The 18029-nt window shown below is 42.6% G+C and overlaps 1 protein-coding gene across 1 annotated transcript in view; it reads right to left on the reverse strand.

The window, feature by feature from the left end:
- Nucleotides 1–15594, reverse strand: part of ARL13B (ADP ribosylation factor like GTPase 13B) — an 87096-nt gene extending 71502 nt beyond the window's left edge. The window contains exon 1 of the mRNA XM_059688049.1: nucleotides 15196–15594. Within this exon, the coding sequence (XP_059544032.1) occupies nucleotides 15196–15254 (59 nt within the window). The 5' untranslated portion in view covers nucleotides 15255–15594. The remainder of the gene's footprint in view (nucleotides 1–15195) is intronic.
- Nucleotides 15595–18029: the final 2435 nt, after the last annotated feature.

The raw sequence follows: 18029 nt of genomic DNA on the forward strand, positions 1-18029 counted from the left end.
AGATAATCCATGCTAATCTGTATGTACAGCTTAATTTAAAAACTTAGGAACTCTGCTATTTCTAGAAATGGTATAGATTTACAGTTATATTTATTTACAACAAGAAAGATGGCTATTAGAGTGCTAACTGTTCCCCCACTGAAGAAAAATTCACAGCAAGGATGACATTGCATATCACTGTATGTTTCCCAGACACCACACTGGTCAATGCACACTGCTTACTGTGACATCTGAGGCTCTTCCTTCAGACTTGGTCACAGTGAACAGCAATTTACTTAGAAATTTGAAGGAAAGCTTTGCTTGTCTGAAATATGACATCAAAAACACAGGTGGACAAGTAACTAGTAATTCCAGGGAGTGAGTAACTGTGGGGAGGAATGGTAGGAGATGAATATAGTGCAGGGAACTTCAAGGATTTATTGCCTTTTCTTTAGGAAAAAAAAAATGACATGTCATGAGCAAAGGTAAATATTCTTAAAACTTGGGTGATAAGCACATGAGTACTTACTATACTTCTCTTTTTGTTTAAATGATGGTAAAAATACTCTTATTATTTTTATATTATAATCCTATATAATAAAGAGCTAATATGCTAATTAGACCACACAAGCAGAACAACTGTCCAGACAATTGTCCAGACGATGCCAGGGCTGCAAGGGCTGAGCCCCTTGCACAAGTTTCGTGCATTGGGCCTCTAGTATTAGATAAAATTCTTGCTCTAAACATTCTTTCACTTAAATTACTGTGAATTCACTTAAATTTTCTGCTTCTCATAAGGGGGCCATTCCTGAAATCATGCTCTTAGTAAGCTTAGGGGGCACAGATTTCTTCAAGACCCAGGTAAAATTAAATCCCTCCCAAAATCCTGCTACCAATTCCTGATAAAAATCTTGAAGATCATCTTTCAACTGTTGAATATTCTATCCTACTTTATATGCACTATTTCATCAACTAGATGCTACTTAATATAAAAATAGGAGTTCAGAGTAGGTAGGTGATAATATGTAAGGATGAAGACCTGCTTACAGATATTTACTGGTCCAGATATTTACTGAGCAGCATGGTTTAACAGACCTTGTGTTGAGCCCAAGATGAAGACTGCTCCCGATACACAAAATAAATCTGAATAGAGATCTAAATGTTAAAAGTTAAAACATAAGTGTACTAGAAGAAAGTATAAGTGAATATAATCTTGGAGTAGTAATGAACTTCCTAATTTTACACTGAAAGAATGATATATTTGAATAAAATATTTTAAAATTGTGTGATTCACAAAAACCAAAAAATTTAAAACCATAATAGAAGAAAAATATATTCAACATATACTACAGAGAAACAGTTCCTGCAATAAACAAAATCTTTTTTTAAGAAAATTCAGTAAGAAAATGAATGCAGCTGCCCAAATAGAAAAACATCAACGAGAATCATTGGGAAATTCCCTAGACAATACAAATGTCCAAGGAAAAATGTTTAATCTTATCAGTAAACATGAAAATAAAAACTGCCCGGCCAGCGTGGCTCAGTGGTTGAGCTTCAACCTATGAACCTGGAGGTCACATTTCGATTCTGGATCAGGGCACATGCCCAGGTTGCAGGCTCGGTCCCCAGTAGGGGACCTGCAAAAGGCAGCTGATTGATGATTCTCTTTCATCACTGATATTTCTATCTCTCTCCCCCTCTCCATTCCTCTCTGAAATCAATAAAAATATACATTTTTTTAAAAAGAAAAAACTAAAACTAAATAGTGTTTTCCTTTAACAAAACAACTCCTACTTTTTAAGGGGAAAAAAGGCACTCTTAAACACTGCTAGTAGGAGTAGAAATTAGTTTAAAAAAAAAAAAAGCTTTTCTGAAGAGCAATTTAACAATATATATAAAATGCCTTAAACTTTTTCATATTATTTGATCTAGAATTTTCAAAGATATTTATATAAAAATGCTCCCCAAAGCATTGTTGGTAAATAGTGAAATATTTTAAACATTCTAAATATATAATAACTAGAGGCCTGTTGCATGAAAAGATTCGTGTAATAGGCCTTCCCTTCCCCTGGCTGCTGGCACCGGTTTTCCTCCGGCACCTGGGACCCAGGCCTTCGCTCCGGCCAGAGCCGCCTTCAGTCTTCGCTGCTCCGGCTGGAGCTGCCTTCAAGCCTTCGCTGCTCCGGCCGGAGCCGCCTTCAGTCTTCACTCCACTGCTTCGCACCTACGTATGCAAATTAACCGTCATCTTTGTTGGTGGTTAATTTGCATATCTCGCTGATTAGCCAATGTGAAGTGTAGCAAAGGTACGGTCAATTACCATGTTTGTCTATTATTAGATAGGATAGGAATGATTAAACACACTTTAATGAATGTATGCAACACACTACTCTGCTGCTATTAAAAACGATGTTGAAAAAAATACGTAAGGATGCAAAAAGATATGAATTATACATTAAAGCAAAAATAAAAAATAAAAAGCTATGAAACAGCACTATTACTTCATTGTTGTTTTAAAATTTACATGTAAGAAATTCTGCACTTAAAATACTAAAAATGGTAATCTCTAGAGGCATGAGCTAGTGGGTAACTTAAATGTATCACTTTTAGCTTAACTGAGCCTTTAATGTTCTCCAATAAACATACATTTTTAAATAGCAATAAACAAATTATTTTTAAATGTTTGAAAAATAACAATAGTTCCTGTCTACAAGATATAAAAGATTAAACATTTCACTACAATAAATGATTAAATTGAGACAAATACAAGGTGCTAGGCAAATACAATGAAAGTGTGAAGAATGTAGCTGGAATTCAAAGACAGTTTCCTGAAAAAAATAATCTCCCAGCTCAGATTTGAAGCATGATAAGGAAGAGCCAAAGAAGAAAAGGCATGTGGAGGAAAGGAGGAACTAGAGAACTTAAGTATCCCAAATTTGGCATGACAACAGGAGAAAGAATGGCTTATGAAGAGTCCAGTTAGCCCAGGGGTCCTCAAACTTTTTAAACAGGGGGCCAGTTCACTGTCCCTCAGACCATTGGAGGGCTGGACTATAGTTTAAAAAAAAACTATGAAGAAATTCCTATCCACACTACACATATCTTATTTTGAAGTAAAAAAACAAAACGGGAACAAATACAATATTTGTATTTGCATGTGGCCCACGGGCTGTAGTTTGAGGACCCCTGACTTAGCCAGTTCAGGACAAATCATGAATAACTTGTAAGTAATAAGATTAGATGCTATTCGTAAGGCAATTAGGAAAGATTTTGAAGACTTAAAATCCATTGTATACTACAAAAGACCACTGACAGCAGTGTGGAGGATTAATCAAAAGGGGATAGTGGAAAGTCTGTCAAAGAAATGGGAGAGCCCAGCAGGTGTAGCTCAGTGGTTGAGCATCAACCTATGAACCAGGAGGTCACAATTCAATTCCTGGTCAGGGCACATGCCCTGGCTGAAGGCTTGATCCACAGTGTGGGGTGTGCAAGGAGGCAGCCAATCAATGATTCTCTCTCATCATTGATGTTTCTCTCTCTCCCTCTCCCTTCCTATCTGAAATCAATAAAAAATATATTTTAAAAAAAATCTGGGAGAGAATGGAATAATGGATAGAGCATTGGGTATGGCAAAGCTGAAAAGAGTGCAAGATAATTAAGTGGTTAAAAAAACAGGTAGAAATCAAAGGATTTTGATGATTTAAGAGAATAAAACAAAAGGGTGTCCAGGATTACTCTTGGCCTCTGATTTGGGTAACAGAAAGACACAAGCAATTTGTCATGGAAATCAGAGACTTAAGCGCAATTTGGATGTGGTGGGATTGAGGGTTCTGTGAACTGGATATGTATGTCTTCAAGTGGTAGATGAGTCTTTGTGCTGGAAACTTGTACTTGGGAGTGAATATTGAGGTGGTAGATGAAGTCCCAATATTAGGTGAGATTGACCACAAAGAGAGAATATGTAGAAGAAAATAGCTGAAGACAAACCCTGGGGCAATCTTGGGGAGTCAGATGAAGAAAGGCTAACTGGCAAGTAGACACAGAAAAGGAAAAAGGCAGAAAAGCAAAGATTTAAAAATTCAGGGGGGAAAAATCAGAGAATTTTAAAAAGGGAGTTGTGATTTTTAAATTTAAATACTTATTGTTGAGAGTATTACAAATGTAATACCCACTTCCAGCAAGTTCCCACCCTGGCCCAGGTCTTCCTAAATTTTTGTGTTCATAGTTAATGCATATGTACATATGTTCTTTGGTTAACTTCTTCTCCCCCACATCCCCTGCCCTCTGAGATTCATCAGTCTGTTCCATGTTTCCATGCCTTTGGATCTATTTTATTCATCAGTTTATTTTGTTTATTAGATTCCTTATTTATTTTGATTTTTAGATTAAATCATTGATGGATATGTATTTATTGCCATTTTATTGTTCATGTTTTTTCTTTTCCTTCTTTTCCTCTTCTTCTTGAAGAATACCCTTCAATATTTCATGTAATACTGATTTAGTGTTGATGAACTCCTTTAGTTTTTTCTTGTCTGTGAAGCTCTATATCTCACCTTCAATTCTAAATTATAGCTTTGCTGGGTAGAGTGGCCGTAGGTTCTTGCTATTGATCACTTTGAATCTTTCTTTCCACTCCCTTCTGGCTTGCAAAGTTTCTGTTGAGAAATCAGCTGACAGTCATATGGGCACTTCCTTATAGGTAACTAACTGCTTTTCTCTTGCTGCTTTTAAGATTCCCTCTTTGCTTTAACCTTTGGAATATGAATATATATATACATATACATACATACATATATATATATATATATATGTATATATATATATATATATATATAGACACCCTAATATGCAAATATACTGAACTGTGGAATAACCAAACAACCAGTCACTATGACGTGGACTGACCACCAAGAGGCGCGCGGAACATGGCAGGTGTCGGCAGCAGGCGACAGAATGTGGAACGTGGCGGGCATCAGCCGTGGTGGGATGGTGGAGTAGATGAGTGGGGGCACCAGACCAAGATGGGGCGCTGGTGGCTGTCATAAGGGCAAGCCTCTGGTGATTACTAAAAATTCTTTGCTCCCGCACACAGCGATCCCACCCAGTACTAGCACCTGCTGCCAGGGACCCCTTAGGGGATGTACGACTGCCAATTTAGGCCCAATCCCTGCAGTCGGACATCCCTCTCGCAATCTGGGACCGCTGGCTCTTAACTGCTCACCTGCCTGCCTGATCGCCCCTAACTGCCTCTGCCTGCCTGCCTGATCTCACCCCCAATTGCTCTCCCCTGCCAACCTCGTCTTGCCCCCAGCTGCCTCTGCCTGCCTGGTTGTCCCTAACCGCCCTCCCCTGCTGGCTGATCTTGCTCCCAACTGCCCTCCCCTGCCAGCCTGATCACACCCCCAATTGCTCTCCCCTGCCAACCTGGTCTCGCCTCCACAGGCTTGATCACTCCTAACTGCCTCTGACTTGGCCCCCACCATCACAGCCCTGTCCGGAAGGAAGTCAGATGTCCTGAAGATGGCTGGTCGACCCGGTCTAATTAGCATATTACCCTTTTATTAGTATAGACTAGGGGCCCGGTGCACGAAATTTGTGCACTGGGTGTGTGTGGGGGGGGAGTGTCCCTCAGCCCAGCCTGCCCCCTCTCACATACTGGGAGCCCTCAGGCGTTGACCCCCATCACCCTCCAATCACAGGATCGGCCCCTTGCCCAGGCCTGACGCCTCTGGTTGAGGCGTCCGGCCCGGGCAGCGGGGACCCGCAGCTGCAGCGGCCCCACGATCATGGGCTTCGCTTTAGGCCCAGGCAAGGGACCCCTAGCTCCCGGGACTGCCAGCTTCGACTGTGCCCTGCTCCCATCGCTGGCTCCACCCCTACTTCCTGCTATCACTGGCCAGGGCAGCAAAGGCACCTGATTCTCCGATCATGGCTGGGGGGCAGGGCAAAGGCTCTTAGCTCCCCCCTGGGTTTCCGATCACTGTCAGTGGCAGGGGGCTTCTTCCTGCTTTCCCTTTCGCCTCCCTGCATTGTGCCTACATATGCAAATTAACCACCATCTTGTTGGCAGTTAACTGCCAATCATAGTTGGCAGTTAATTTGCATATAGCCCTGATTAGCCAATGAAAAGGGTAGCTCGTACACCAATTACCATTTTTATCTTTTATTAGTGTTGATGATGCCAAGAGATTGAAAATAATTCATTGGATATAATAACCAGGCTGCATCTAATATAGTACAAACAACTGAATTGAAGGGTCTCTGTCAAGCATGTCAAACTCAAAGGCTAACATGGGCCAAATATATAAGGTTTAAGTTTATGTGGGTCGCAAAAAAACAAAAGCTTCAATTTCTTAGAAAAATAGGTTTATTTTGATAGAGACATACTGAATACAAAGGGCTGAAATAAACGAGTAATCATTAACATAAAATAATGGAACATTTTAATAAAAACTGATATTTTTTCTTGAACATTAACTTACCAGACACTGAATAACTGCACAAATTAATAAGCATAATGCAAATAAACCTATTTTTCTTGTTCTCAAAAAGCGAAATATTTCCTATTGTGCACACCAAACAAGTCAGTACAAGACTAATGACTTGCCAGTTGGCTGCTAAAATATTCACTGCTAGTATTAGTGAAGAGAAATGGTGCGCCTGCACATAAGGGAAATGAATGCAACACAATTACAGTAATCAGTTATTAGCAAACATAGTTTGTTATTAATAACTAGAGGCCCGGTGCACAAAAATTTGTGCACCGGCGGGGGGGAGGTGTCCCTCAGCCCCACTTGTGCCCTCTCACAGTCCAGGACCTCTTGGGAGATAACTACCTGCTGGCTTAGACCCGCTCCCGGGTGGTAGAGGGCAGGCCCAATCCCTAGGTGCAGCCCCTGGTCGGGCTCAGAGCAGGGCCGATTGGGGAGTTCAGGCGCCGCCCCCGTCATGCACAGAGCAGGGTGGATCAGGAGGTTGCGATGTCACCCCCAGTCACACTCAGTGTAGGGCCAATTGGGGGTTGGGGCGCCGCCCCCTGTCACACTCAAGGCAGGGTCGATGGGGAGGTTGTGGCACCACCCCGTCACGAACAGAGCAGGGCCGATCAGGGGGTTGGGGCGCTGCCCCGTCACGCACAGAGCAGGGCCAATCAGGGGATTGGGGAGCTCCCCCGTGTCATGCACAGAGTAGGGCCGATAGGGGAGTTGGGGCACCACCCCCTGTCACCCACAGAGCAGAGCCGATCAGGGGGTTGGGGCACGCCCCCGTCACACTCAAGGCAGGGCCGAAGGGGAGGTTGCAGCTCCACCCCATCACACACAGAGCAGGGCCCATGGGGGGGTTGGGGTGCCACACCCTGTCACACACAGAGCAGGGCCGATCAGGGGGTTGGGGAGCTCCCCCCTATCAGGCACAGAGCAGGGCCGATCGGGGGGTTGGGGCGTCTTCCCCTGTCATGAACAGAGCAGGGCGGATAGGGAGGTTGTGGCCCCACCCCCAGTCACACACAGAGCCACAGAACGATCAGGGGGTTTGGGCGCTGCCCCCTGTCACACTGCTCCAGGGGCCAGGAGGCCTTGCGGCTCCACTGATCCCAGTGCTGGGAGGCCTCGCAGCTCCGCTTGACACTGGGGCAGTGAGGCCTCGCTGCTCCGCTGATCCCAGTGCTGGGAGGCCTCGCTGCTCTGCTGATCCCAGTGCTGGGAGGCATATTACCCTTTTACTATATAGGATAGAGGCCTGGTGCACGGGTGGGGGCCGGCTGGTTTGCCCTGAAAGGTGTCCTGGATCAGGGTGGGGGTCCCACTTGGGTGCCTGGCCAGCCTGGATGAGGGGATGATGGCTGTTTGCAGCTGGTCACACCCCCTTCAGGGTGGGGGTCCCCACTGGGGTGCCTGGCCATTCTGAGTGAGGGGCTGAGGGCCACTTTCAGGCTGGCGGTTGACTGAAGCTCCCAACCTCTCCTTTTTTACTTTATTTTTTTTATTCTGGGATTTATTTACCTTCTATGGCTGTCACTGGAGCTGAGAGCTGGCTTTAGCTCTGAGGCTCAGCTCCAGCTCTGAGACCTCAGCTGCTGAAAGCAGGTATCTGGGTTTGTTTGGCTTCTATAATTGAAACACTGTTGCAACTCCAGCTCAGCCAGCTGGCTGAAAGCATGGGGTTTGTTTAGCTTCTATAATTGCAACATAGTTGCTTAGAGTGCAAGCTCAGAGCCCAGCAGCGGCAGGCAGGGAACCTTGGCTTCCTCCTTCACTGGAGCAAGCAAGCCTCCTGTTCACTTCAGCTGCCTGGCTGCCTGCCGCTATCTTGATTGGCAGTTAATTTGCATATCGTCCTAATTAGCCAATGGGAAGCGTTTCGGAGGTACGGTTAATTACCATGCTTGTCTATTATTAGATAGGATGATGTATAAAGGATATTGTAAAAGTTAAGTTACAAAATTTTTATTAAAACACTAGAGGCCCAGTGCACGAAATTCATGCATGGGTAGGGTCCCTAGCGGCTGCCAGCCGGGGCCTCCCTTCATTCCACGCTGCCCCCTGGTGGTCAGCGCACATCATAGTGAGCAATTGAACTCCCAAGGGGACATTTTGCATATTAGGCTTTTATATATAGAGAGGCCCAATGCACGAAATTCGTGCAAGAGTAGGCCTTCACAGCCCCAGCTGCCTCTCCCGCCCTTGCATCCCTGGCTTCGTCTGGAAGGTCATCCAGACAGTCGTTCTGCTGTTCAGCCGTTCGGTGGGTTTGCATATTACACTTTTATTATTATAGATTTCGTACATACCGTTATATTGGCTGGGCTGCAAAAATATTCATTGTGGGCCTCGAGTTTGACATGCTTGGTCTAGGCAGAAGTCTTCTAATGAAAGATGTTAAGGAATATATGAGAGGGGAGGGAGCTGGTTGAGAAAGTGCCTGTAAGCCATTGCCAACTGTTGAGTTTGGGGTGAAGGGAAAGAGAAAGGGTAGTTAGTAACTGAAGGGAAAGAGGGTTATTTAATATGGTAGACACAGAATAATGGTTCCCCAAACATGTCCACAACCTAATCCCTGGAACTTGTGAATATGTTACCATACATGGCAAAAGAATTTTGCCAAAATGATTAAGGTTCTTGGAGGAGGAGTATATCTTTGAGTATCCAGGAAATCACAAGGTTCCCTGTAAGGGAGAGAAAGAAGATCAGAGGAGAACATGCTATGCTGTTGGCTTTGAAGATAGAGGGAGGGGCATGGGCCAAATAGCAGACAGCCTCTTCCTTTGGTGGAAAAGACAAAGAAAAAAAGATTCTCTCATAGACCCTCCAGAAGGTATGCAACTCTGCTGACCAATTTTAGGCTTCTGGAGTCAAAACTATGGGATAATAAATTTGTGCTGCTTGAAATCACTAAGTTAATATAATTTGCTACAGCAGCAAAAAGAAACATTTAGTTTGCTTTGTTTTTTTTAGGTAAGGAAGCTGAGGGACTTTATGACTTTAATTAAATTTAGTTTTAAATCCTAGTTCTAGAAATCATACCTATCTCTATATATACCCCTCAGACACCCACGCTTTCCCCCACATAATCAGCAACCCCAAGGCAGAAGACTGTAGCCTAGACCTGACAAATGGTCACAACATCTGGACCTCTGGCGGGCTAACCACAACATCTTGACCCAAGTTAGGTTTCAGTTCCTGAGCCCTAAGGTGGAACCACCACTGGCTATTTTCCCATGAGACCAGACAGAGAGACACTGGAAAAGACCGCAGAGCTGTCCTCACGACCTGAAGAGATGATTCACTACCCTTACTCCACCTCCAACCAATCAACTCCCAGCTCAACCCAAACCCTTAATCCACCATGTCTTGAGATTTTGCCCTATATAATCTGTAACCTACACGCCACAGAGGAGTTCCAGCTTCTGAGCATTCGCTTCCCATTCTCCTGGATGGTGCCATTCATCAATAAATTGGTCTTTCTCCACTGCACTTCTCAGGGTCTAGTGTTTGGCTTTGCTAGAGCCGAGTGAACAAACTCTTCCTGTTCTATAACCACAGTAAGAGGAGCTTGAACATGTTTACGTACTAAAGAAGAAATAGAAGCAAAGCTCTGAGGGAAAAACAGAAAGACTTATTTAGTTTGGATAATAAAACTGAATAATCAATTTTGGGATAAAAGTTTAGATTGATTCTTGCATCCCAGAAGTCCTATCATTGATCTCTAGCCAAATGCTGAACAACTGAAGTTCACCAGGAAGTGGGAAGAAATGAAATAAAGAACACAGGCATAAGAATTAGCCTGGGAAAAGAAAATGGACCCTTCCTCCACTAACACAGAAAATGATAAGTATAAAATGAATCGAGGAGGGTAATTTACTAATTAGCACTTGTCTCCTAGGATCATAGGTGATATTTACTAAGTAAATACTATGTGCAAAGCATCAAGTACTTGGGTAAATTTTCTTTCTCAAAATGCTGCATGACAGAAATTATCCACACTTGACACATAAAAAAAATGGCCAAAACTCCTAGGATTCAAACTTGAATCTGTTTGACTCAAAACACTATACTGAGAAACTGGGCTGACACCACCATTCCAAGTGATCTAGGACTAGGTTAACACCACCAGTAACAAGACATATCAACATCACACACTCCTGGATGTAATATACTGAGAAGGATACCTCACCTTTGTGGTATCCCTCTGCCCAACTAATGCAACAACACCTTTACCAAATCACAACACCAAACACATTGAAGTGGGGGTTCTACAAAACAACTAACAAATACTCTTCAAAGTCTCAAGGTTATAAAAGACAAGGAAAGACTGAGGAACTACTACAGATTGAGGGAGACTAAAGAGACATGGCAAAGCAATATGGAATCCTGGGATAGATCTCTGATTAAAAAAAGGGCATTAGGTGTTAAAACTGGTAAACTCAGAATAAAGTCTGTAATTTAGTTAATAGCATTGTATCAAAGTTAATTTCTTAGCTCTGACCACTATATTGTGGTCTCAAAATAAAAGTTATTTTTTTTAAAACCCACACTGCCTGGCTGTTGTGACTCAGTGGTTGAGCATCAACCCATTAACCAAGGTCACCAGTTTGATTCCCAGTCAAGGCACATGCTCAGGTTGCGGGCTCGATCACCAGTGTGGGGCATGCAGGAGGCAGCTGATCGATGATGTTTCTCTCTCATCAATGTTTCTATCTCTCTCTAAAAATCAATAAAAATATATCCTAAAAAATAAATAAAAATAAAAACCCAACACTATATTGCACTGCTTCTATAGGAGCACGACACTTATATAACTATGGGTCTAGCTATTAGTCTATTCAAAACTAATTTACATAGATTGAAAGCCTAGTTCAGATTCTGACTGTTGGTTAACAATAGCATGCCTATTGTTCCTGAATTATCTGGCATCCTGGTCCTCACTCCTGACCTAGACTGCTGCCTTAACAATTGATCTCTGACTCCTACCTTGTCCTTATCACAGGTACTGAATACTGCATCTAATCCCTAATTATTGTAGTTTTCTACAATAATGTCTCCCTGGGAAAGCAGCTAAGTGAGGACAGGTGGGTAAACCCAAAAAGTGCTGGATATATTAGGTAAGTCAGCAAAGTAACCTCAAAACATAATGTATTAATAAACATCATCTTCTCTTACATCTCACATCTGTAAACATAGCTCCATAAAATATGAACATGAAAAGAAAACGCAATAAGGAGCAGCATAGCAAAAAACCTTCAAAATACAAAACAGTAGCTCATAAAAGCAAAAATTTGATATATACTTTAAATCAGTTTGCTCACCTCTCATTTATTCCAGTAACTGCAACTACATATGCCAATATTATTTACATTAAGATGATTATTGCTAAGGAGTGATCAAAATACATACAATATTTTGCAAATATTTATTTAGGCGCTATTATGAAGTAGGCATTGAACAATGATACTTAAAAGATAGGTGTAATCTAACTTGTTTTTAATTCCTTTGGGTGTTAACTCTATCCAACAATGAGAGATACTAGTATTTACCTATGCCTCTACATTAGGCCATGTAGATCAGGGAGTTCCCATAGAATTACACTGTAAACCAGGGGTCCTCAAACTTTTTAAATAGGGGGCCTGTTCACTGTCCCTCGTGCCGTTGGAGGGCCGGACTATAGTTTAAAAAAAAAACTATGAACGAATTCCTATGCACACTGCACAAATCTTATTTTGAAGTAAAAAAACAAAACCGGAACAAATACAATATTTGTACTTGTATGTGGCCTGCGGGCCGTAGTTTGAGGACCCCTGCTGTAAACCATATATGTAAGTTTAAATTTTCTAGTAACTGCATTTTAAAAGTGAAAATAAAAGGTGCAATTATTTTACTATAATTCATTTAATCCTGTACATGCAAAAGTTATTTCAACATGTAATCACACTGAAAAAAAAAGACATAAGATATTTACTTATTTTACTTTTTGCATAATAAATCTTCTAAATCCACTTTGTATTATATTATATATTTCTGCATCTCTATTAGGACTAGCCACATTTCAAATGCTCAACTGCCACATGCAGCAAGTCACTACTCTACTGGACAACACAGATCTAGATGCTACTTAGACAAAGATACATTCTCCTTTCTCTGAACTCTATCTTTTCTTTAAACAATTTACCCCGATGTTACACTATACCTGCTAAGAGAAGCAAACACAAAGAATGATGAATTAAACTGAAAACTCCTTTGAAGTGCAAGCTTTTTGGATGTCTTAGTTAAAAGAAGACATGGTATTGTGCCCTCTTCTAAAAACAAAATACATTTTTAAAAAGCAGAAATACGGGGGAAAAAAAGAAGAGAGACCATTTATTATGAGTGGTCCTCAAATCTCAGTAGAGATTCTGTTATCAGCACATAAGATGATTAGAACAAATCTATACACCAAAACACATCTTTGACTCTATCAATATTACTTATATTTAAAACATTCAAATCCAATTAAAAGGGAATAATTTTAAAAGTTTTGTTTAGAGCACATTTCTTTTCCAAATGTAGACATACACTTTTTCCTTATAATATACAAGTATAGCTTTTCAGATTTACTCTTTAAAGGATAGCTCATCCTTACTGCAAACACTATGCTTGAAATGTTAATTAAAAAAAAAACACACATATCCTTTCTGACTGGTGTTTCTGGTTTCTTGGGATATATTCCTAGAAGTGGGATCACTGGGTCAAATGGGAGTTCCATTTTCAGTTTTTTGAGGAAACTCCATACTGTCTTCCATAGTGGCTGCACCAGTCTGCATTCCCACCAGCAGTGCACGAGTGTTCCTTTTTCTCCACATCCTCTCCAGCACTTGTCGTTTGTGGATTTGTTGATGATAGCCATTCTGACAAGTGTGACATGGTACCTCATTGTTGTTTTGATTTGCATCTCTCGGATGATTAGCAACTTTGAGCATGTTTTCATATGTCTTTTGGCTTTCTGAATGTCCTCTTTTAAAAGGTGTCTATTTAGGTCCTTTGCCCATTTTTTTATTGGATTATCTTCCTTTTGTTGAGTTGTATGAGTTCCCTATAAATGTTGGAGGTTAAACCCTATGTTCATAGCAGCACAATTCACCATAGCTAAGATCTGGAAACAGCCTAAGTGCCCATCTGTAGATGAATGGATTAGAAAACTGTGGTACATCTACACGATGGAATACTATGCTGCTGTAAAAAAGAAGGAACTCTTACCATTTGCAACAGCATGGATGGAACTGGAGAGCATTATGCTCAGTGAAATAAGCCAGTCAATGAAGGAAAAATATCACATGATCTCACTCATTTCTGGATAATAAAGACCATTATAAACTTATGAACAAAAATAGATACAGAGGCATTGCTGCCTCGAACAGACTGTCAAACTACAGCAGGAAGGCCGGGGAGGGTGGGAGGGCAGGAGGGGGGTGGGTAAGAGATCAACCGAAGGACTTGTATGCATGCATATAAGCATAACCAATGGACACAAGACACTGGGGGGTAGGGGGAAGCCAGGGGATTGTCAAGGGCAGGGGGGGAAAAAAAGGAGACATATGTAATACTCTTTGTAATACTTTAAGCAATAAAAAAAAACAAAAACAAAAACACAAGCCCTGACCAGTTTGGCTCAGTGGATAGAGCGTCGGCCTGCGGACTCAAGGGTCCCAGGTTCGATTCCGGTCAAGGGCATGTACCTTGGTTGTGGGCACATCCTCTGTAGGGGGTGTGCAGGAGGCAGCTGATTGGTGTTTCTCATGGATGTTTCTAACTCTCTATCCATCTCCCTTCCTCTTTGTAAAAAATCAATAAAATATATATTTTTTAAAAAGTTTTAAAAAAAATTTACTACAATTTACCCTTGGCCTAATTCCAAAGTATAACTGTAAGAAGTCGTTATTTTTTATAAAGAGTAACAAACTTAAGCTTTCTTTATAGGTTGAGCCCCTCAATTTAAAAAAAACACATCATTTTCACTGACTCCTGCCTAGTACAGTGCCTCTGGCACATAATATTTTCTCAACAAATACTTGTTGAGAAGTGGATGAATATCTAGTATCGGGCAATGAATATTAATATATCTGGAATTTCAAAATAAAAAGTTAAGAATTAGACTCTTTCAGTGAAAAGGATTAACTAGATTTCATATGAAAATTGAGGCGACCCTACAGTTAAGAAAACCCTTTCCATCAGTTACTCGCATTTAATACAACACCCCTGAGGCACAGATGTTATCACCCCTCATTAAATATAAGAGAAAGGTGGGGCCAAAAGCCTGTAAAGTCATACACTGTAATTATGAAGTAGTGGAGCCAGATTTCAAGCCCACGTCCTCAAACAAAACGTGTGTGACTGTTGGAAAGGGGTGTGTGAACGTTATGAAAACAATATGCCATGCTTCTCTACTTAAAAAACGAAAATCCTCATTACAAAAACTTCAGAGGATTGATACACACGTGTACAAAATCCACAACTCTTAATGTGTTTTGAACCCATTTAAATTATAACAACAACAAGCGCTCTTGCTGAAGCCTTAAACGCAGCTCGACGAGAAGGCGGCGTCCTTCTGTCCTTCCCTCCGGGGACCAATCAAACCGGGAGCGAAAGCATCCCCGCGGCCTGGGACGGGCTCGCCCGGCTGGAGAGGGGGCGGCTCCCCCCGCTCCCGGTCCCCGGGAAGGCGCGGGCCAGCGGCCCAGCCTACCTGACGGGCTCCTGCCGCCGCTTGAACCAGCTGCAGCAATTGGCCATCAGCCTCAGCATCCCAGGCTCCTCACTCCGCCTCCCATCCGAGCCTGGCGCGGGGATGGGCCCCTGGTGGCCCCGGGCCGCGTCCCGAACCGCCTTCACTACGAAAAGCCTCGGCGCGGAGAGCCTCGGAGGAGAGGGCGGGAGGGGGGTGAGGGCGGCGGCCAGTCCGAGCAGAAGCCGGTCTGATCGCGCCGGCCCGCGAGCCGACGACTGCGCTCCCGGCCGGGGCGGCGGAGGAAGAGGCGCAGATTCGCAGACCCGAGCTGGGTAGCGGGCCGACCGGAGAAAACCCCCGCGTCGACGCGCTGACGTCCCTCCCCGGCGTGGCGGGCCCTTCCAAGCACCGCCCACACGCCCCTCCAATCATCGTTCGCGGGCCGGCGGTGGGGGCCTCTGAGTGGCTGGAGGACCCGGCTCTCCTCCCCTCCCGCCCCCCCGTTTCTGCCCGAGAGGTGGGAGGAAGAAGGGGGAGGGGTCTAGAAGAAGGCGGTGTTGTCCCGGGGAGATGATTCTCGTTACTAGGCAACGGGAGCGTCCAGCGATGATCGGAGGATCCCGGACAAATCTCAGGCGAGGTTTACCTGTACATCCATGCAAAAGTGTGTTACCGCCGAGGGTGCTGCTGCTCCTCTGTCTCCAGTCACAGCTGAGATCCAAAGATCTCAGGTCTTGTGCGTGTTTTGTTTTGTTTTATGCACCAGGGATAGTGATCCACTGGGATTATAGCAGGCTCTGACTGCACAACTATAGAAACAATACATTGGGGGAATTATTACGAAGACAAGGGGAAAAACTCATTTCCTAATTATATCAACAGTTCAGATGAGAGTGACATGTTCATTTGTATAATGTTATTCCTGTTTGTTACACAAATGTGAAATGGAATTGTATATTTATTGTGTGGGGTGGAACGATTACTAAAGAAATATATGTTTATTGTAGAAAATGTAAAAAAAATAAAAACCACTAAAAAAGGAATAAGATTTAGAAAATAAGATGTCACTACCCAAAGATAACAAGTGTTAACATTTTGATGTATGTTCTTTCCAGGTATTTTAGATACATAGATTGCTAGCTATTTGGTTTCTGAAAGATGGAGTTGGTGATCTACTGGCTCGCTTGCAACCTGTTTTGTATTATTTAAAGAGATATGTGATATTTTTTTTAATATTCTTGGGAAAAGAAATGGCAAGTGCATTCCTATAGGAAAAAATCATGCATAATGTATAAGGGTCTGTGTATGCATTCAGTTTCTACTAATATATTTTCAAATCCTGGTAAAAGGTGAGAGGGCCCTGGGAAACCCACTGTATCCAGGGGAAAATAGTGGTTTGGAACTAAGAGTTTTTAAATTATTCTCTGTCTTTACTATGTAATCTTAATTCAAACTCATATACATTACTTACAGTTTACTATCTCTGAAACAAAGTACCCCAACTATAAAAGGAGAATAATAATACCTCTTTTGCAAGGTTGCTATGATGATGAAATGAGAGAAATAAAGCTCAAGTGCTATTTGTAACAAATGAGAGCAGATTTTGAAGTTGGTGTTACCTGTCTCAGAAACATTAATGGCACATATCCTCGTACCTCTTTCCAAACAGCTAGGATCTTATTCACCACTTGTGACCCGATGCACGGATTCCTGCACATTGAAAGGAAATTAATTAGAAGGTGGCTGTCGGGGCAGGACTGGGCGAGATGGGCCAGACACACCCTGGAGCCAACCTCCCATGGTCCCTCCCGGGCTGCTGCACCTGGGGTGGTGCTGCGGCTGGAAGGATGTCTGCAGAGTGAGCGGGGTCCCTCCAGCAGGTGGGTTCACTCGGCCTGGCCTGCAGGGATTAGGTCAGAACCAGCTCTCTGACACCCCCCGAGGTGTCCCAGAGTGTGAGAGCTCCCTCCTCTCTGGTTCCGGGGTGCATCACCGGAGAACCACCACTGCCAAGTACAGCAGCTTGGCAGCTCCTGCGTTGACTGTCTGCCCCCTGATGGTCAGTGCACATCATACCCACCGGCCAGCCGGTCAGATGGTTGGATGGTCACTTAGCCTTTTATATATAGAGATAGATTCTCACTCTCCTACCTTCATAATGTCAACTTCCTTTTTGATTACTCATAGATGTATGACCTCTACTGATTATCCTAATTTAACCTGCCCTTCCTCATCAGTAAGAGGTGCTGCCTCTGCCCAGACTGTTCTGCCCATATACTAAAATACCTCTATAATACAGTACTAATGAAGAAAGTTGAATGACACCTTCCACGCATTTTCTTCCTTCTCTGTTATTCCTGTTTCTTCTTAATTTCTAATAACTCAAGTTATCTATAGTTCCTCTTTTCCAAGGTTAACCACTTTCCTGGGACTTTGAAAAACATAATTTTCCACTTTTCTGAAATCCTCATCCTTCAAGTATTTCTTCTTCCTCCAACATTTTAAATATATTCCTCCTCATTTTTCCCCCTAGATCTTAGGCTACAGTCGCCAGGGTGGGATGGGGGTGAGAGAGCAGAGCAAGATAAGGCTACAATTCCTCCTTAACTATGACCTAGGTTACTACTGTTCTGCTAACTCTTTAATTTCACAACCCAACTTCTTAAAGGAATGGTTCACAAACCCTAAAGCACTATATTTTGCTGTTCAATTGTTTTAATCAATTTACTGTGATTAGGCTTCTGTCCCATCTAGCTACTCAAAACGTATTTTTATATAACTTATGTCTTCCTTACCAAATCAGTTCTCATTTTCTTTCACATTAGTTAATACTTTTAATACAGTTAACTCAT

This window comes from Myotis daubentonii, chromosome 3, assembly GCF_963259705.1.
Source record: "Myotis daubentonii chromosome 3, mMyoDau2.1, whole genome shotgun sequence".
Classification (NCBI taxonomy): Eukaryota; Metazoa; Chordata; class Mammalia; order Chiroptera; family Vespertilionidae; genus Myotis; species Myotis daubentonii.